Source organism: Caloenas nicobarica, chromosome 4 (assembly GCF_036013445.1).
Source record: "Caloenas nicobarica isolate bCalNic1 chromosome 4, bCalNic1.hap1, whole genome shotgun sequence".
NCBI classification, from domain to species: domain Eukaryota; kingdom Metazoa; phylum Chordata; class Aves; order Columbiformes; family Columbidae; genus Caloenas; species Caloenas nicobarica.
The window spans coordinates 44,797,793-44,819,731 of record NC_088248.1 but is presented as its reverse complement, the minus strand read 5'-3'; the positions used below and the strand labels follow the sequence as shown (position 1 = coordinate 44,819,731).

The 21,939-nt window shown below is 38.3% G+C and overlaps 1 protein-coding gene across 1 annotated transcript in view; it reads left to right on the top strand.

The window, feature by feature from the left end:
* Positions 1 to 13,715, top strand: part of RWDD4 (RWD domain containing 4) — a 29,722-nt gene extending 16,007 nt beyond the window's left edge. Inside the window, exons 7-9 of the mRNA XM_065634888.1 lie at positions 10,171 to 10,266; positions 10,723 to 10,869; positions 13,662 to 13,715. Coding sequence (XP_065490960.1) covers positions 10,171 to 10,266; positions 10,723 to 10,869; positions 13,662 to 13,715 — 297 coding nt within the window. The remainder of the gene's footprint in view (positions 1 to 10,170; positions 10,267 to 10,722; positions 10,870 to 13,661) is intronic.
* Positions 13,716 to 21,939: the final 8,224 nt, after the last annotated feature.

Sequence of the window (21,939 nt, the reverse complement as noted above, 5' to 3'; positions counted from 1 at the left end):
CAGTAATAAGGTAAAGGGGTCAGAGACATTACCAGTTTTGGGACTCTTCAGAATCTTCTGGTAGGATGAGCAATATTTAAATAAGTGTGTTACTGCTGTAATAAATATGTAAAATAGACAGCTTCAAAGACATTACTTCTCAATAGCCCTAAATGCCTTTTCCTGTTCACTGTACTGTTCAGTTCACTTAAACATATGTAACTCCTTCTACAATCTGCAGGCAAGTCTTTAGATTCTACTAGAGGAGAAAAAGCCTGGAGTTTGGCCAAAGAAAATAAAACATGCTGTGAAATTATATTTAATTGCCGAGAATAAAATGACTGCTGCAGAATAAGCTTAATAATGCAATAATAATTTAACAGCAAAACTGCGCATTTCATGAGGTTTTTTTACAAATACATCTTTTCTGCTTTCCAGATGAAAAACGAAGGAAAAAAATGTTTTCTCTGAGGTGCAAAGTAGTTGTGCATTAGAGCTAAGAAAGTTATTTAGTACTTTTTTCTGCCACCCTTTCCACAGTATGGTGCTCATAGTGCTCAGATGAGTGGTTAAATTATTTAGAGAGATTATCAAGCTGTTAGCCTTTGATCCAGTAAAGAAAGTTGCTCCTTCTGGGATATTTTTGGGGTTATTTCTGCATTTGAAGACTACCCCTGTTGGTCACTGGTTAGTATGAGTTAGATCTATTTAGTTCTTAATCAGTCCCCGTGGCAATTTCTCCATTAATCAAAGTGGTTTGTTGATGAGTATTTGGAATACTGCAATGCAGTGTGCACATTGTTCTTGCGGAAGGACTTAGATTTGTGCCCAAGAATATAAATTATAAGATAAGCTTTAATTTTCAGTTGTTTCAGCTAGTAAATGTGTGGACATGTATCGTTGTTAGGTAAGATATCACAGATTTAAAAGCATATTTTTCTTCTCCACTGAAACTAAACTCCTTGTAACAAATAAAGACTCTATGGGGTGTGAGATTTGCGAAATAATGAATATTTTCTGAATCCTGCAAACAAAATGTTTGTGAGAAAGGACATCACACTTTAGGCCTCAAAGTGTCAATCAAGAACAGAAATCCGAGAGAATGTTCTTGTCAAAAAGACTAGTGTTTAACTAGTTCCTTACATTATTTTAATCAGCATTAGGTGCTGAAGATAGATTTTCACCTAGACCAAACCCCCAACTCTTTTCTTCTCCGAATTTGAAGGGAGTTCAGTTCTGGCGGGAACTTTGCATCTTCCATTTTCAGGACAAATTTTTCAAGTTGCAGCCTAAAGCTCTGATCTCCATTCTGTTTCTGTATATTTTAAGAAAACTATAGCAACCTGCATGTTGTTCCGTTCCATGGTGGTCACTTTTACCAGTAGTTGCTGTTCTCTGGAGTGTGAGTTACCCACCAGAGGGAGCCGAAGCCAAGAACTGTCAGATTTTAATAGAATCATTTATGTTGGAGAAGATGGGTAAAATCATTGAGCCCAACCGTTAACCTAACGCTGCGAAGTCCACCACTAAGCCATGTCCCTAAGTGCCACGTCTACGCATCTTTTAACCACCTCCAGGGATGGTGACTCAACCACTTCCCTGGGCAGCCTGTCCCAGTGCTTGACCATCCTTTCGGTGAATAAATTTTTCCTAATATCCAATCTAAACCTCCCCTGGTGCAACTTGAGTTGGCCTTTCAGTTCTAAGGGCGTTCCCTGGTGAAAGGCCTTGCTTACACTTCACAGGGCTTTAGATTTGGGCATCTGTTCTCAAGTTAGCTTGGGAGCAGATGGGGAGCAGGTAAGAAATCAGTGCACCTCCCTATGCCAGGTTATGACCTCTTTTGGGAACCGTCACTTCAGTGTCAAAGTAAGCAAAGCAAAACCTTGTGATGTACATGTCCCTGTTCTTTGGGGTTGATGTATGCTGTTCTTTATAACGTGACTAAGGACACCAAAATTGTATAAAAGAGAAATAACTTGGAGAGTAAACTAATTATCCCTGAGGAAAATTAGGCCAGGTAGAAGCAAGGGTGAATAGGTTGTCTGTCTCTAAAAGGAAATCTCTCAAAATTCCTGACTACAAACAGGCTGGAGGATATTTCTGCTATATATAAAACTGACATTTGGTTTATCAATAAATGAATTGGCTGAAAAAAGATCCAAGGTGTAGTTCAGGCATATTCGTGTTTTGATCTTCTTCAGCACAGAAGGTGAACCTGCTTTAGTAGTTGAGTTGGACTAGATGATCTCCAGAGGTCCCTTCCAACCCCAAACATTCTGTGATTCTATGTGTGAGGTGTCTAAAGTGTTTGTTGTGACTGAGAATTTTGGAACTAAATGTTTAAGTGTTTCAAAACTTAGATATATACCTTTTTGCTTAAAAATCACAGTATTTTGACATATTCCGATTTATCCCAATTCAAGATGATATACTGAAGAATGTTCTGATTTTTTTAATCAGCTATTTTTTTATCCAGCTCAACTACAGTGGTTTGTTAAACGTATATTGGTAGAAGCTTGTTAAAATTCAAGCCATTTTTTAGTTATATCAAGCTATGTTTTCATTATTGCATATAAAAACACCAGGCCCTCTAAAATGGTTTTAAATTAAGACTTAGTGCGATTATGAACAGGTTAGGAGCCTGACAAGTTCCATAAAAAGCAATTTAAAAAAAAAAAAGTCTTGAGAATGTTGATATACCTAATTTATTTATCAATAAACATGAGAGATTAACACAGGCATCTCCTTAGCTTGGGTGTGCCAGTACTGACATGGGCAATGAAGAGAGAACTCCTTGGGATTTTTTTTTATGGTAACCAACTGACTGAGGTGAGAGGGGTTTTATTGTTCTTGGTTTTCTTTCTGTTCATTAGATCATAAGATCCATTTATATTTCACCAGCTTTTGATAAAAATCTTCCTGTGACATGGAGGATGGGAGGAGTGCTGGTCTTTGGGGACAAATGAACCATGGGGACATGGTTCCTTCTGCACTTGGAATAGGTTGTCCACAGAGAAATAAGTAGATGTTGAGATGTGGAGATTAAGGGCTGAAAGGTGGTAAGGAACAGCTTCTTATACCATTTCTGAGTAGTAGCTGACCATATGAACGTAAACAGTCTTTAGGAATAGGTGGATGTGACTTCTTTGTCCTACAAAAGGCAGGAAAGCTCACACAGTTAATTACAGCTGAGCAATTATATACAAAGCTGGTCCTTGTTGCCTCTGAGCTGCTTGCTACTTGCTCAACTCATTGGTGATTTTCAGCGCTGTGGCATGCTTTGACTTCTGCAAAGCCATTGGTCTATTGGTCATAAGATTTATGACCAATGGGAGACATTGAAACTTCCCTAGGTAATAGTCAAATTTGCTTTCTACACCACCAATTGTGGGTAAACAGTTTACTAGTTCTCCTATAGGATTTTTTTTCAAATTCAAAATCTTGTCATACAAAAATGGTAACAGTCATATCAAATAACTTCAATTTCAGCTCAGATTTGTGTTCCTTGACGGTATTTTGTCATGTCCTTCAAAGGAAGGTACAAGACAGTTTATATCAAATTGCTGTCTAATGGACTTCGCTTTATGACTTCCTCAGTTAGAAGTTGTCTTATATACTGGAGCATGAGGTTTTAATAGCTTGGTTTTTTGTTGTTTTTTTTTAATGTCTGAATCCTACCTAACTCACGGAGGGCTCATTATCCGTATTTCAGCATTTCAGAGAGGAGGATTTATTTCTGTGTTTATTTCGCTGTCAATTTAGTTAAATAATGGCACACTTCTCAGAATTTTAGTACGCGTTTTCCAGCATTTCAATGGGAATTAATCTGTCAAATGTAGTAAATACAAAGAGAAATGTAAAAACTTCAAAAAGATTAGCAGGAAACTCATAAATTTGAAAAACAAAACAAACCTTAAATTATGCAGTTTACAATTGTACCTCCTCAGCAGTGGCTGTTTGATAAATTACAGTGCTGTATGACACTTTCAATGTGCACTTTAGGATTTTCTTAAAGAAAGCAGAAGGGGAGAAAATCTTATAGTTTTTTTGGAAGAAGAGATACATTATATTATAATCTCTTTCAGATGCAGTTAACTAGCTATAAAATGACCCTTCATTTCTCTTTTTGAGTTTTCTTGGATTACTTTTTATGCTACTCCTAATTATTTCTGACAGCTTTTTCTTCTGTCTCTGCACTTCATTCCCACTGTCATTTCAATCTTTGTTTCAGTTCCCTCTCTTGTTTGGGTTTATTTTTCTCTCTTGCTTTGTGTGTGGGTGACACTTTCATTTTCACTGTTTTCACGTTTGACTTCTCTTCCCCTCAGAATTTTATTGCCTCATACTTCATTCTGAGGTCAGGGAAGGGGAAGGAATCTATGCCAGCTGCAGACTCAGGAAATACACTCAGCTCTGTCTTTGAACTTCTGTGCTTTTTTATTATTTCAGGGTTTTGATCTGATGGACTCATGCCAGTTGCTGCATGAAATATACATTTCTTCAGCAGATACTTCTACACACAGGGATTGCTTACATCAAGAATTTCAGTGAAAGCTTATAATTTATGTGCGTATAGAGTAGTAGGAGGTGTTTTTCACCAGTGAGAATTTAGGATTAAAAAATTCCTTTTTGTAACTCAACTGAGTATCAGCCTTGCGTCATTATATTGTTGGGCAAGTCAGGTCTGTTAATCATTTATTTGTATTTACTCCATTGCTCTATAATTAATGTACTGTCATTATATAATCCAAATCCAAATGTAATAAGGAATTAATCCTAAAGGTACATTTTGTCAGTATGAATTCCCTCATCACTTCAACAACCTACTATATCTTCCACTAACAAACTGCTACTCAAGTACTTCTTCCAAACATAAGCTGAAGGACGTTCTTTCCTGGTTTGATACACCAGTCCAGCACACAGCTTTACACAATGTTTGTTGAGATTGTCAAACTGAAATTTCTGAGAACGAGATTTGTGCTAGTGCAGTGCAGGAGTGTTCTCTCAGCTGGTGTCCTACTCCTAGTGTCAGCTGAGACATCATTATTCATCTTCGCTCTGTGTAAACGTCGCAGTCACGTAAAAAATGGCAGGTTCTCTAAAGGTGACTAGTTCACTTCTATAGCATATAATGGTAGAAAAGGATAGTCACAATTACTTATGCAGTATGTTTGACAGGATTTGAATGATTTGGTTTAGGAGAAGCCCAGTGTCTGCCAGTCACATTAATTCAATTTTCAAACAGTATTGGGAATATTCTGTATCAGAGACAGAAGTACTTTGCAAAGGCAAATCCAGCTGCAAGGAGTTAAGACAAAGTGTTACAGAGAAAATTGATTGAAAAAGGAAGGAAGCAATACACCATCCACAAAAGAGATTATAAAGAGAACCATCCAAAATGTATGCTGATGTCCTTATTTAGTCCCGTCTTTTATCACTGGTAAGTCTGAAGGTTTAAAAGCTGGACTTGCAGACGGCGATGACATTGGGAGCACAGCAAATCATAATGTATACTGCATCTAGATTCAGTGCAGGCAGAGACGGAGGCAAAATGTTTCAAAAGATGCAAAATCAAACCACAATAAAAATCACAGCTACTGTACATGACAATCTTTTATAGCATTAACACGTGCAGTTAACTAGCATATTTGTCAATCTGGTAGCTTTTTCTCCCTGAACTGTCACTGCCCAAGCAGCATGTTTGCCCTTCCAAACCTCCCCCTCCCAGCCATGTCATAGCTGGTATAAATCGTCCAAACCAGGCTGCATCAGAGCATCTGCGGTTCACTCTGTACCTTGCTTGTCTAGTTGATTCTGACAGTATAGACCTGATGTTGTCATATACTTCTTGCACTGGGTTGTGCATGCGCATCTGGAAACACTTCAGTCTTCCCTCTACGTGCACTTAGTCTTCAGGTTTTATTGAGTAGTGTGACAGAATAAGGCTACAAGGTATGTTTTCTCTGTTTTAATTGGCTTTTCTTTTGTACAGGAATAGAAAAGAAGCCATGGTGTTCAGTGCTAGCAAAGGAATGTGGTTGTTAAGCTGATATGCCAAGATTCTGTGGCCACTGTTCAGGGACAAGCTGTAACTAATGACTACTTCCTTGTGATCTTTGGGTAATGAATGTTTAGAAACTATATTCTTGCTTCTCCAGAAAAAGAAGTTGTGCCCAATTTTTGAAATATTTGGGTGGCTTGTGAGGTCTTCAAATTCTTCTGGAGTTTTTGAAAATCACACTTGAAGCCATCCAGCAACTTTAGGTGCCTAATTCCTCCTAAAAATCTGGGCTTTTACCCGTAACTTTTTCACCCAACCGTTTTCCATCTGAAAGCACAAGGTTCCAGCTCACTCTCACCTCCATTAAACCTTCCAGATTCTGGTACCTGCATCCTGTCCTGCTTGGCAGATACTCCAACAGCAAATTCTGTATAACTCTGTTACTTTCAAAAGGGTCAGCAGGGTTGCCCTTGCTTTACACCGAGGTGAGTTTGACCCTAAAATATTCTTGAGAGAGCACAATTTCTTTTCAGATGGTGTTACAGTTTTTAAAACAGTTGCTATTTTCATAGTGCCTGTAGTGGTGTAGTACAAACCCCCTTTTTGCTGTGAACAGCTCTGGTGCTCCTTACAGGGCAGCAGGCTATTACACAAGTAGAACTTCTCAGTGTCAACACCTTTACCTACTCACACTCTTCACAGTTGCTGCAATGACTTTATTTGCACCTGCTTCATTAACCAGCTGGGTTATCACCTCATGGCATTCAGCTGTGTTCAGACACTAATACCACTGAGACCATACTCTGGAATCTGAAAACCACAAGCATGTGGCCAAGTTACCTTCAGTTCATGCTGGAGGTGAGTGGTTTCATTTCTGTTGCCATTTGTTAGATAAAGGACAATTTTTTTTCTTTGGGTTGATTGATTTCTGAAAGGATCATACAGATGGAAATCTGAAACTATTGATATTGTCATTCCATATTCTATTTCAATAATCTCTTCTACTTTATCATGGTACATTATTTAATTTCCTACTGTTTCACATGAACATCTATAACAAGATTGCAACAAAAAATATCGTGCCATGTGGTTAAAAAAAAATTAATACCAAGTGACTTGAGTGCTCTGAAATTAATCATGTGACAGGGGAGACAGGCTTAAGTGTTGAACAAATATATTCATTCTTATGAGAATACAAGAGATCTGAACCAAATTTCATGTTAATTTTGTGGAACTTTAAGAGAATTTAAGTTTCAATTGTTATGATTGCTCCTATCACTGAAATGTACTCTCTAATCCTAAAAATCTCCACATTCTGGAAACCCAATATATTATTTTCAGTGCTGAATTCAAGCTTTTGTCGCTATCTCAACACTTCGCCAGTAAACTGAATACTATTATCAAAGGTCTATAATTGAATATATATTTTATATCTTCTTGTAAATAATATGAGATTAAAACATATATTCTATGGCATTAAAACTAAACAATGGGTTATTCTAAAAAATGACCAAGTCCTTAACTCCTGTGCAGCTTAGCTCAGGAAAAGATTTCTGGAAACGTTCCTCCTGAACGCAGTTGTTGTGGCAAGACAGTTGCAGAGAGAACATTTTGCTGACTTCAACATTCTCTGTAAGCCAGATCACATCAGGTTTTATACATAGTGATCAGCACCCTGTATTTCACCCGGAAAGTGAAATGATCACCAGTGCAGGCTTTTGTGTACTTGGCCTCTGTGTACTTCCCAAAAAGGTGGACAGCAAAATTCCAGGTAGACCTTTCAAGCTAATTCACAAGATAGTCCCAGTAGAACAACCATGGATGTGTTAATTACAGAATATTCCACTCCTGTGTTACGAATATTTTTTTTTGCAGTTTAGCCTTAAATAGGTAGGTGTTTGTCATGGACTTCTTTATTGTTCAGCCTTCTGTGGTGAACAGAACTACCTTTAAGCATGGAACTTGGCTGCAAAGATCAATGACCAGTCTTTGACTGTTACTACAAACAAGGGGCAAAACACAAACAGAATTTGAGACATTGTGGCTATGCAGAATTGTCCCACACATGTTCAAATTAGGCAAGTATTTGATGTTTAAACATTCCCTTTCTTTAAGATTAGGCTAGGCAGCGGACAAGACAGCATGACAGGCATATTGCTGCATTTGAAAGCATGACCGAACCCTTTAAAAGGTGGTTCTGCCAAAAACAACAGATGAAATGCACTAATTTCTGTAATTTGTGCCTGAATTGTCTTGCCTGTTTCTGAAGTAGTTTACCCATTGCAAAGGACTGGATTCAGAACTAACATAAATGAACACAATGCTGAGCACTGCTGGAATTATCCAGTTAAAACCAAGTTGAACATAAAGAGTTAGCCAAAGGACTCATCCTTGCAACACCATGATGCGGAGACTTTTTTAGAATGTATCTCAGACAAATTATGGCAAAGAGCTGAAGATTTAAAAAAAAAAAAAAAAAAAAAAGGTGAAAACTCAGAACTCCAAAAGTGAACTCCTGATTCCCACCAGTTTCGGTGAGAGCAGGATTTCAGCCCCATGTTGCAACTGAATATGTGTATATCTGTGCGGAGGAACTGGAGATCATTTTCCTCTGAGTGTTCAGAAAGTTCATAAACCAAGCCACTTCAGACTTCAAAACATAATATGTTCAATTCTATTGGCAGAATAATTAGTCATAGATTGGTGAGTGTTTGTTTTTCGTTGTTGGTTGGTTGGTTTGGTTTGTTTGTTTGTTTGGGGTTTTTTTGGGTTTTGGGTTTTTTTGTCTTGGAGATACATTGTATGCAGGAATCTCAGTGCTGAAGTTATTACAGTGTGGAACACAGTAAAATCAAAATGCCATGCTGTTAGAACAGAAAATTGAATCGCAGAAAGCATTGTAATTGGGCTGGTGAGGGATACAAAACTCTTTGTATTTACAGAAAAGGGTCTGGCTTCTCTTACAGTTTCTCTGAGATTCATTTTTCAGGTATTAAATACGAATTTACTCAGAAAGTAAGTTTAAAGGGATATGCATGCTTATGGGGTTTTTTTACATTTCTGTAAAACCTAATTAAACAAGACATTTACTTTTATAATTAATTACACAAAGCAGGCAAGGTGGGTTTTTTCATATTTTTACTGGACTCTGTTAACTTACGATCTGTTGAAAAAGGAGTATGTGAAAAAGCAGTCAGGTCATTACATCGTTCCTTGCCAAAGTAAATAGTACAGGATTCTTGAGGGAGGGCTGCTGCTTGGCCTCTCTGAGAACAGGTAGGAGTTTGTCTCTGGCACTGACTGCATGATCCACAAAGTTTTACATATAGAAGTAATCATATGTTCATGCTCCATACAACTAACCGCTAAATACTTTTAAATAGGATGCTTGTTCAGTCAACAATCCTAATATTTTTTTTTCTCAAGTCACAGTAGTCATTAGCATGAAGGGCGTTCTCTTAAAATCCAGCAGATAGTCATGGATGTGTCTCTAAATAAAGTTAAAATCTGAAAATAAGCAATTCTTTAAAGTATATTGTGTATCTAAGTGGAAACTTTAAGTCTGGTTCAGGTCAGCTGTACTTCTTAGTTTCAAAGCTATTGTGAGACCCAAACTGTGAGCTGAGACTCCCTTTTCCAGAAATGAAGACAAAAAAAGTCACTTTCTGGGGATAAAACTCTTTAACAGTAATAAAGTCCTCATTGGAGCAGAAAGATGCAACTTGTTCTTCCCTGCGCCTGTTGGACTGGGTTGGTTTTCCCTACCGTTAGTGAGGCCTGTGAGAAATGTTTGGATAAGATCTTTTGGTGCTGTTCCCAGAACATGGTTCATATGATATCAAAGAATCCTGATGTGTTGCCAGGGGCCTTTTTGTCACTGGGAATGTAGTGGCTGGGTTTGTAAAGGATTGGCTGAGCCAGAACACAAAGACAAAGCTCCTAAGCAACCTATTCTGGCAGGCCACCTTCTGTTGAAGGCCACCAGGGACCCGTACCAGGAGACTCCACCCAAAAGGAGAATGAGCAAGGGAGCGACAGGTGGCAACTTTAACTTCTTTAGCACTGCAGAGCTGGAGTTGAAACATCGGTTGCCCAGGCCGTGTATCTGCACAGAAATATGGATTCTTTTAATAAATAAACCAGCTTATTGTAACCTTCCTTAAAGCCAAAGTGTCTTTGTCTTGAAGCAGGGAGATCGAAGAGATGAAGACCAGATGTACAATTATTATATTCCTTCACCTGCAAGAATTAGTGACCTTGGCTGCTTGAGAAGTGAGAAGGAGGTAATGTGACTATGCTCACTTAAATACTATTTAAGTAGCATCACTGTCTCTCTAGACCAGTGGTTTCCAATCTTTCTTCCACCTGTAACCCATAAATTTTCTTCATTGGCAAGGCAGTCCTGGGCGAATGGAAGGTAAGCACACTGATGGTTTTGCTCACTACTTGCCATTCACCTCTTAAAGTCTGGAGTTGCAGACAGCCTAATTTGACTTCTGAGTAAATGCAATGAATTTATCTTGAATCTGCTGTTGCTGTTCACAGTAGTTATTTAAGGTGCAGTCTATCACCACCTGCTTACAAGATACAAAATATGAGAAGGAAGCAGGTTTTCCAGAAGCCTTAAAATTGTAGTGATCACCTATTAAGTAAATTGTGCATCCTTCTGAGGAATTTTGCTTCAATGAATGTAATAAAAATATTGTATGGGGTAACAAATGTCAATTTTGTTTTTTCAGAACTTTGGACCCCATGGGAAATATGCAAGGAAATTAAGACTGGAAAGGAGACTGGAGAAAAAGGTAAAACAAGAAATGGAACAAAAGGAACTTACTAGTGAACAACATAATGCTATTGATCAGTACTTGCTTAGTGGAGACAAAAAGGTGAGAAACAATATCGTGATGTATCATGTTTATACAGTTTCTCTCAAATCTCATAATATTGTTCTGCTTACTGATTGGTATGTTATGTAACTACTGTTAGAATGCAGAGAAGCTATCTTGTTCTACTTGGTATTCCTTTTTTTTTATTATGTCCCTATTTCTGTCTTTTTTCACGCCATAATTTCCATTATGATCTGGTATCAGGAAGGTCTTGAATAGGTGTTATGGGGTCATAATCATAATTAAGTCCACTTTTTGATTGCTTAGTTTACACTGATGATTAGTTTTCTAATGAGAAATTCTGTAGTTTTCCCTCCTAAAGATCAAATCCTAAATTGTAATATAATAGGAATTTTACAGCTTCGTTTTGCTGTAATCAGTATTCCTTTTTTTCACAATTTTGCAAAGTTTATTGATAATCGTAGCTATTTACTGTCATCTGCATATATAAAGTATCACTGCTGGGCTGTGTTTGGCTTTACTATGAACAGTTTCCCATCTGATCTGACTTACTGTAGATAGTCTCAGCCCTGTGTTGATTTGACATGGTTTACCTTGATTTTTCTCAGTGATCACTGCATTGGGTCGACAGACAGATCAGCTGGAGAAGTTATTAAAAGTGCATATGTGTACATATACACTAATTTATATGTCCATACGAAAGGACTTACGCCTAGAGGTCCATTGGATTTTAAGGTTCATTGACTAACACCAATGCCACTTAACTACTTATATAAATAAATACGCTAAGATTGAGAAAAAGGTACATATTTTTAATTAGATATAAAAGGAAGAGAAAAGTGCTGACACAAACCTGCAGAAAACTTCTTGAGCTTGTGATTGACTTGCTGGATGATCTCTTGCTCCTGAGGTCACGGCATGTTCATGCCATGATCATACCATGAACACCATCTCGCTGAGTTTGATTGGCAAGCCCTGTGCCAACTCCATCTCCTTGAAACCAGCACATCCATCCTCTTTCTATATACTACTGCCTTGGCCTATATTAGCCACTATTTGGTGCTTCCCAGCTACACTGAAGAAGAGAAAAATTGACTATATCATACTGTGGAACTTAGAAACCAGAATGGTATGTATTACGTTTTGTAAGCTTAAATGCACTTTCCGTGTTGAAAAGTGACTGCTAGATGTGGTATTTATAAAAATAACCGAGAGTTTGGTGGTTAAGATTTGCATTAAACTACTCAGAAATGATCAGCACAGTAAGGATTACTTACTGAATGTGTTCTCCAGTTGCTAAAATGTATTCATTCTGCCAGTGCCTTCCACCAAAAATTAACACTTACCAAAGAAAACACTGTGAAACATTATTCCAGTGTTTCTTCAATAGGTAAGAACCAAAGCATAGTATCCAGGTTTGCTGCTTAAAATACCTGAACACCTATCAAATTTTCTTAGAGTGTGAAGAATATAATTATTTTGTTATTAATTAATTACATGTGCAACAAGTAGAAAGCAGGGCTGGAAATCAATTTAGGAGGCCATTTATTTCAACGGTACTGAAATTTATTATTATTTGGTCTATCTTTCCACTGTAATCTACCTCCCTGTTTTCACTCCAGCAAATAGCTGGTACAATAGCTAGAATCTTGTCTCTGGGTAGTTGTGTTCTGCAGCCATCTCCTGAAGCACCAGCTATCGTTAGAACTTCCCTCTCCCTGATCCTAGCCTCGATGCCCCTGGGAAATTGCACCATTCCTCACATCCTATGTCTTTAATTGTTCCTCCTGTGGCTGTGGATCTGGATTTCTCTGGGAAGAGAAAGGTCAGCCTTCCCAGCATAACCTCCAACACAGCTCACCTCCCTTTCACCAGGGGAGTGCAAGGAATGTGCAACAGGTGTCCACCCAGCTGGCCACTGGCCATGCTCAAATTGTGCCCTTAGATAGGGTGGATCTGATGGCTCTGCTCCTCTCCTGTCCTGCTGACCGAGAGTAAATACTACAACCTTCAAATAGTTTTCAGAGAGAACTTTCAGGGGAAAAGGTAGGAAGAAGGAGAAATAGCAGATTAAATTCTCCTGGCTGGGTCTCCAAGGATGTGTCAGTGCCTTCCCACAGCTCGAGAGCTGCTGATCCGATCCATTTCCCCTGCTCAAGGGCAGGGTCAGTTAGAATTAAACCAATGCTGACACGATTGTCTGGCCTGTCTTGTAGCATCTTTATCACTGGAGATCTTTACATTCCAAAGTAATATATTCCAGTGCTTCATTGTCATTATAGTTGGACAGTTCTTTTGTTTTGTTTTGTTTTCTCCCTAGTGTCTTATTTAAACCTTTAGTGCTCCATCTGAAGGACATTAATTATTGTCCTTTTCACTTGGATTGTCCCTTTCCTGTCAGAAGCAAACTTTCACGTTCTTGAGGACTACTGACTTCAGTCCTCTTGTTCCTAGGCTTTGTTCTATTTTTCATTAGAATTCAAGGTCTTCTACACTTCTTCTCTACCTTCTTGCTTATTTGAACTCTCTCCACCCTTAAGTGTGCTTTCCAGAACTGAATAGCATATAATTACTTAACATGTCTTAAACCAGAATCTCTGTTTATTCATCTCAAAAGATTTGGTTGGGTTTGTTTTGTTTGGGTTTTTTTGCAGTGGTGCAAAATTAGTGATGTGTAGATCTTTCTTCAAATCCTGGAGTTTTTAATTGTCATTGATGATTGTACTATATTAAATAATCATTAAAGTGCTATTCCTTAAGACTAACATTAAATTAATAGCAGATGTGTTTATCTGACAGATACTTTAAATAACTATTTTTCTAAATTTTAGGTTACAGATTATGCCAGTAGACTTGGTTTTGTAGTCATGATGGAAAACGGGTAAACTCATGAATATGTTCCTCTTTTGTTATTACACGAATGGTACAGTCCACAATCATCAAGTTCCTCTACCAAATCACTTGCTCAGAAAGGAAAATTGAGGAAGCTGGCTAATGCTGATAAAGTAACTTCATGAAGTGCAAAGAAAAAGATTAGATTCTGTGCTGCTGCTAAATCAAGGATTTTGCATGTTTGCAAAAATTACTTTGAGTTATCTTTTCAAACAAAATGACTGTTACATCATTTTCTGCCACTCGCTTGCATCCTTTCACTAAGTACGATAAAACTATGGTTGGTCATTTGCCAGATTTTTGCTACCTTAAGAAATGAGACAAATGGCTGATAACCAGTGGTTTAGAATTACAAATATATTAGTTTATACTAACAGGAATGCTGGGCAGTCATTACTAAGAGTTGCATGATTTGTTTGAAATTAGGCTTTGTTGTGTGTCATCTTTATTAAGCAGTGCTCTCTTTATATGGGACTTAGGTTTTAAGTTGTGTCTATTTGTGAATGGCCTCCTCTTTTTCCAGATGAAGTAGATGACGATCCTTCCACTCTGGAGTAAAAACCTCATCACAGCGACACAACACAGGGAGATTGGGCTGAAGAAGGTACAATTTGGAAGGCCCAGCATCAAACAAAATAAAGGAATCTAGGGAAAATTTAGTGACAAAGGCAGCCAGCCATCCCCAGCTACCCAGTGAGATTCCAGTAGAAGGTGACAGGATTCCTGTGTCTATATTCATATCAAAGTAAGACTTAGAAGAAACTTAGTGTTTTTAAGGCTTGCATGGCAGTAATGAGAGATAACTGAGAGGAGCTATGCATGCCATTTATTTAGAGCTATTCAAAGTCCAGTCGGCCCCTATACTTGCACTGTTTCCTGATCTTTCCAAGTATAATAGCATACATGCTGATCTCTAATGGGTTTTCTTTAAGGTTTAAAAAGAGATTGCTTGAAATTATACATTGAAATAAAACTATGCAAATACAGGCTATTTTAATGGAGTTGTTTAAATCAGTACGATCTTCAACTGAAACCTGTAACACTCCATTAAATATTTTATCTTCCTCTGTGGTTCAAAGTGTGGCAGAAATAGCAATACCACAGTTACTGCTTCACTTACTGTCCATGGAGTTTGAGAACCCTGACCCAGCAGAAGGCTAGCCATGGTTTAGAGCCTTGAGTTAGATGATTTCAACGAGGATACCTTAGTTAGATGCTTTCAGTTGATGCACTTAAGCCATCAGTAGAAACCTGGGGACTTTGCTGAAAACACAAGCAATATCTTACAGGAATAAGCTTAGTGCCATCTCATTAGTCAGTATTTGCATGACTGGCTTTAGTTCAGGAGGTTGTACCTACTGTCTCTCCTCATTTTTGCTCTGCAATGCAAAAATAAACAGTTTCAACACCATTATGTGTTTCTGGTTTGTGGTGGTGTTGTTGTTTGTTTTTACTGGAGCCAGCTTTTGAACTGAGACAGAACCTGCTCTCTGCAGATTCCGTATTTTGCCAAGGCCACAATTTAAAATTGTTCCTCGGTCTTATCAGTAATTCAGGCTCTTGAGTAGGAGATGAAGCATCTGCTGAAGAGGATGTTTGTACAACACCTTTGGAGAAATGGGTAGAGGGGGAAGCCGCAAGCTGTTAGAAAATAATACCAGTTTATATTAGTGAGAAAAACCAAAGGTGTTTGAAAGCAGTCAGCCTAAAGAACTTAGCTTCAGCTATAAAAAAACTGAATGACAGTATGTCATCTTTATATTAATCAGATAATTCCAATTAGAAGCTGTGCTTAATTTAGTGAGAAGGAAAACTAGGACTACAATCTGGGCACATTTTTTTACATGCAGATTTACTTTGGCCGTAAGGTTCAAGGAGCCTTATCAAATGATCTATTGTTTTGGCAAGCATACTAACATGATCTTAACAACAATTTTTTCTTACTGAGTTTTTAAAATAAGCTTCTGCCTAGATGTGTTCAACTGACAATACAATTGTTTGTTAGCATCCTTTGGGGGAAAAATGAGTAATTAGGTTTTTTTTCTTATAGAATTTAACATCTATATGTCTTTGAGTATGCTTTTGTTACCTGTACACAGGATAAAGGTTTAGGATCCATTTGAACCCCCCTTGAAGCTGTACATCATACTGCTGTGATCAGCAAACTCCAGCTGCTGGAGGAAAGGGCAAAAGCACTCCTACTTGCAGGTCTGTAGAAATGGTTATTACACTGGTAAAGCTTCTACAATTCCATTTCTCATCCTTCTCCAGTAATAGAAGGCATTTTAGTATTAAACATTTAGAGGCAAAATTTCTAAGTAGGCAATAATGTAGGTATATAGTAGGCTGAAACTCTAATATGGTTTTGATATTATCTTAATTTTATTTTTATTTGAGAAATGATGGGTACTTTCTCCTCTTAAATGGGATACTGAGAACTTAAATTTTCCTATCTGGTGAGGTCAAAAGGAGCCTCAAAATAATTCTCTGTCTGCCAAGCAGCAGCTGACAGACTAGGGAGCACGCAGCCCCCTTTTTGTCCCTGCTCTAGAGAGCAGGATGGATGATCCCAGTGACCAGTCCCTCCTGATCTCAGGCACCAGGCTATCTTAATGGTTCCAATAAAGCGTTCCTCAGACAACAATCAAAGGCATTCTTCAAGGCCTGAAAAGCACACAGTCCAGAGAGGATAGGGTCAAAAATAGTCAAAGAACAAGAAAGCAGAACTAAGGAAATAACAGTACCAGATAATCATCATGCAAGCAGCAGAATTTGGGGTGTTTTGTTGTTGTTTACCACAGGTTCCCTTTCCTCTAGACTTTTAATGTCCATTTATATTCATTTCTACAACTCAAACTAAGAACCTATTTGTTGTTAACCTCAAACAGCAAGAAGACAGTATCTCCATACAAGCCCAAAAGGGATATGTAGCTTCCATGGCACAAGTATGGGTGCTGGGGCACCTGTGGGCAAATGAATTAATTGCACAACCTCTGTCCATCTCCCACCCCTCTCCATTAAAAACAAACACCACAAACCCACACAACACTATTTCTCCACTGCCAGCAAATGCAGCTGCTGTGGTAACCTCACATTGTACCTGTCTGGGCTGCTGTCTCCCAGCTGAACCTTGCTGCATTCCTCACTGGAAGGTTACAGTTGCAAGTAAATTGCAGTCTTCTTCCCAAAACAAATTTATGCACCTAAAACTTGTCAGATTTTTAAATTCATACAGAATATAATTATATTGTGTCCAGTTTGCCTCCCACAAAAATCTCCGCCCGAGACCATGCAGGGGCAAAATGAAGTTTGGGGCGGTATCCGTAAGCCTACCATCTCCTAGCGTGCCTGCTGACCTAAATAAAACTTTCAGTATTAGGTTTTTCCAAGATGTAATTTATACTATGGCTGTCAGGAGTTAAGATAGCAGTTACCATGGAGCTTTAATCTTTTTTTAGGCTGTAGTCAAAGGAAGCTGGAAATCTGTATGCTGAGTAGAGCCCTGCTCAACAGAATTTTCTTTAAATTGGGACAGGATTTTATCCTAATTTCTCTACTGAAAGCTATTCTCAAAGGTTCTAGAATTCTTTTTATTTCATTCTGTTTCTCAGCAGGCGATGAAAGTTTCCTTTTAGTCTTCTTGAATCACACTACATTCAACCACAGAAGTACCCAAATTGCTTTCCCCCTACTCCTCCAATTACCAGCTGTAACTTTCTACTTGTCTTAATGTGCGCAGCTACTCACTGTAGTGAAATCCATTCACCAGTTTTACTGTTTTCACTGAAGGTACTCCCTAAGTCTGCAGAAGCAAAACTTTGGGGAGGATTTTATTTTCTATGTGCCCACTAAGCACTAATCCCTTCACTGGAAAACAGGTCTTCGGAACAGAAGTAATTACACTTTGAACCTATCCGTATGCCACTTATAACTTCTTTGATGCATTATATATTTAAGAAAGCAGCATTCAATGCACGAAGTGCATCTCTGAGAAGTACGAAATTGGCCATGCTACAGTCAGTAATGCTTTGCTAGAACACAGTTGCAGCAGAACAGAGATGCAGTCCAGTCTAATACTTGCAATAAAAACATTGCTGACTTACTTGAAACTGAACTTGCCCTACCAAAAGAAAACTAAAAGAATGCAGAAGTAGGTGTAAAAAATGCAGAATTTGTCAAAATAAGCTTTTAGAACTCTTACCTTACCCCAACCAAAATTAGAAAGAATTCAGATGCAATATGAGCTTGATCTTAAGAAGATATTTGGATTCAAAAGCAAATGACAGCTTCATTTAATTATTTTTTTTCCCAGAATTTTCACAAAGTAGAACTGTTTACTGGCCAGCTGTAGTGGAAATCCATAATCCTCTAGCTGTTCCAAAAACTGCAGGGTAATCAGAAAATTGGCACAAAAGAGAGGATTTCAAACTTTTTCAACTCTTTGATGGCATGTATTACAAGAAAGGCATGATAACAGTAAAAAAAAAATCTTTTTCATTCTAGGACATGTAAGTTTTATGGGACTTGAATAGTTGCACAGTAACATCTGGTTTTACCACTGACAGAAAAATGTCTCACCTAACAAGCACTGGACAGAAAAACAATTCTTGTGGGTTTGAGTGGCAGCCCTGCTCATCATCTTGAGAGGATCAGATGCAAAACCAGCTGAAAGAGACTTCTTTGGAGAAGTATCTGCTAGCGGCCAGGAAGAACCTGAAGGAAACTAGACTGTCCAATGATTAAAAACAAGAAGCATCTTAGATCTCTTGAAGACAGCTATTCAGAGATGTAATTGTTCACTGTGCCCAAGAAAAGCTATGCACTGTCCATAAGATTCAGAAAGTTATAATGGTCAAGGAAACTGCTTAAAGTAGCTCAAAAGAACTTTTGAGAGGTGAGAATAAGATAAGAAGTGTGCATCTTCAGGAACAGATGCTTTACTCTGAATTGCAGTGAGATACACATCTCCGCTCAAGGTTTTTCAGCCTTTGAGCTAGACTCCTATAGGAAACTCTCACAGAACAGTAAGCACCACTACTTTCCTGACCTCATCTGACTGGTCTAGCACAGACCCTCCCAACGTCTATCTCAGTCAATTTGCCTGGTGGCATTCCACAGGTCAAACCACACTTGGCCTGCCTTATCTTCTCCGCAGAGACTAGCCAGGGTTGCTGGTCCTGTCAGAGGAAGATATGCTACTTCTAAGCTATAGCATAAGTTGCTTTTTCTTTGCCCATGAGACATTTCTTTGCTGACACTCACTGAGTAGATACGCTGCCTTTCAGTACTAATACATATGTAGTTTGAGTTTAAACTGGGCTTCAGCCAGCAATAGCTACCAAGATAGTATTAGCTTTGGAATATGCAACAGAAGAACTTCAGACATATTGACTGACGTGCTGAAGTATCTTCATGATTTGCAGGGCTTTTTATCGTTGCTCTGTAAAGTATGTGCAAAGAAAGGGTCTGGATTAGATTGCAGCATTTAAAGCAAGTTTGGCTTTTATAGGAAATCTGTGCTATTTTTTCAGTCTGAGGTGCCAGTGTCAAAGACCTGCAGAACTACTGGAGATGAGACTTCTTAATAAAAAAAAAAGTACGCAGGTAAGAGGGAGAAAGAACCCCAAGTCCTTAACTTGCTGATGTGGTAATCACTGCAGTTTTGTCCCAATATGTCCCAATAAACTGTTTGGGGTTTATGGGAGACCAAAGAGGGTGCAGTTCAGTCCAGTTGGGTCTAAAGAATAAAAACACAGATTAAGACTTCAAAAATCAGACTGGTTGCAGTCAGAAATGGTGCAAGCCACTGAAGTTCTAAACTGCTCATTTTTAAAGTATGAATTCAGACAAACTGTAGCAGTTTCCTTCAAGCTGGTTAGAGGCTTTTAAGTGAAGCAAAGGTCTTCAACATTAGGAAGCATCACCTGTAAAAAGGCCCACTTCAGCTCTAAAACGGAAAATGGGAAATCCTTAGATAAACTCAGGGAAGAACAGGGCATGTCACAACCCTTCTGTACCAGTTTCAAGACTTGTCAGTACCACATTACCACTTTTAGGTGTGTAGATGTCAATGTTTGGCAGGGAAACACAGTTAAAACTAGTGTAAATATGGACGTATTATCATTGTGCATTTTAGCAATCAACAGGTATGAATGTACAACAGCATGCAGGAGACAACACTTACAGAATTTGTACCTATCATGGGTAGTAATTAACTGTGTTTAGATACAGGCAGCTTACACAAGTGAATGAAGTTAATACACAGCAACTGGAGGAAACTTGTATTAATATTGTGTACTACACCAGACCTGCCTAACTTCAAAGTCAAAAAAAATGCTGCTGGAGATAGCAAAATGGCCTTTTAATATAGACAGCAAATATTATTAAATTGCTCATTTTGCTTTCAAAACAGTAAGGTTTCTATTAGGTGTATTTATTTTGCTTTAAAGTTTCATTTGATTAAACTATTATTTTGTTAAGATTAATCCAACTTGTCCATGGGACAAGGATCAAGAAACACTCTTGCTCAGATACGATTCCTTTTATATAGTTTATGAGGACCTTTTGCTGCTGCTGAACTTGCATCGCTTCACAGCTGAAAGGCAAAACCAAGAAGTTAGAAGTTTACCATATTTTCACAAGCTTTAAGAAAACAAGATGTAACCTTGACTTTTGATCCATGCTGAATTAGGATATAGCATTAATGTTCACAAGGAGGAAGCAGTTCCCTGTCTGGTTACATATCAACTTTCAAAGCGCCTGTGCCGCGCCCCCCCCCCCTTTTTTTTTTGCAAGAAGCTAGACTTACCTCATGACAGTCAATACATATTTTGAAGATTAACTTGTTTAATAGTGTGTACTTTCATTTTCACTTCACTAGTGAGGTTCTTCCCTTTAAGAAAAGGAACTCAACATTAAGAAGCAACATAAGAGCTCTCTACTTACCTGATTTCATACTAGCATCTTATGCACATCTTGAGCAATTACCATTGATGTTCTATGAAAACAGATGCAAACCCACAAAATCCGGGTTTGGTTAAAAAAGGTGGTGAAATGCTAAATGCCAGATAACATCAGATCTTTCCTCATGTAAGTTTTAATGACAAAATAACCAGGGTATTTAAAAGAGGTAATTTTAGATGCAACCGTGTATATTCAAGGCACACTGCTAATCTTCTTGTTAACTGAATTATTTCTGTATTGACAATTTCATGTATTAGGTAAACGCTGTTTCCCTGGCAATACCTTTCACTGGAAACCTTGAGAGTTCATATTCCCTACTAGAAGGGCCATTAGCATAAAAGAAAGCATCCCTGCATTAGAGATATTTATCTGGACCACTTTCAGAAGCTAAAGTTTTCTTTCTGTATATACCTCCTATTTCAACAATTATTCCAGATGAACAATTATATAAGGCTCCCAGCTTTCTTCTCTGCCTTGGAGAAAAAGTGTTTTTGATTTAGCAAGTAGAAATTAAACCAATACTTTTCAAGATAATAATATTAATAGTTAAAATTTCACTTGTACTTTGTTGTGCAGCTTCAGTGTTTACTTATGTTTGTTTGTTAATACTAGGGAGCATTGACATTAGGTAGACACCAGATGTTGATACAATCCCCAGTCTGAGGCTTCTAGCTAGTCTTCTCAAAAAGGAAATATAAGAATAATTAAGATGTAACAAATAGAAAAAGGACTAAAATGCAGATGAGGACTTAGGACACCTGTCTCCAACAGCTGGCCTCATTCTTCTCCATGCAACATTAGTAGCAATGATCCACCCCCTGAAGAAGCCTATCTTTGCAACCTCAGATTAACCACTAGCCTTGGAAGCAAGATAGGGCCTTGGGATAAGCTTTTGCCCTCTCTCCTACTGTCCTGACAGTCAGAGCCCTTAACAGGAGTTCGCTGCAAGAGCTGTTTTCTTACTGTCATGCAGGTCTCCCCAGCAGAGCTACACCACTTAAAACTAAAATTCAAAGCAAAAACTCAAAACACTGGCTTTACGCTCCCCTGCCATATGTTAACTAGTATTACTTGCAAATGCTAAATCCTGCTAAGGAATCAGATCATAACTGTGGAAACAGGCTCGGTATTTTACGTAGCTTATAATAGTTACAGTCCTGTGCATTGATTCATACCATCTGGCCTGAAAGCACGGAGGCTGCCAAGTGCAGCGCATCCAGCCCCAGCCACCCCCCAGCCCTCTAGCAGAGGTGC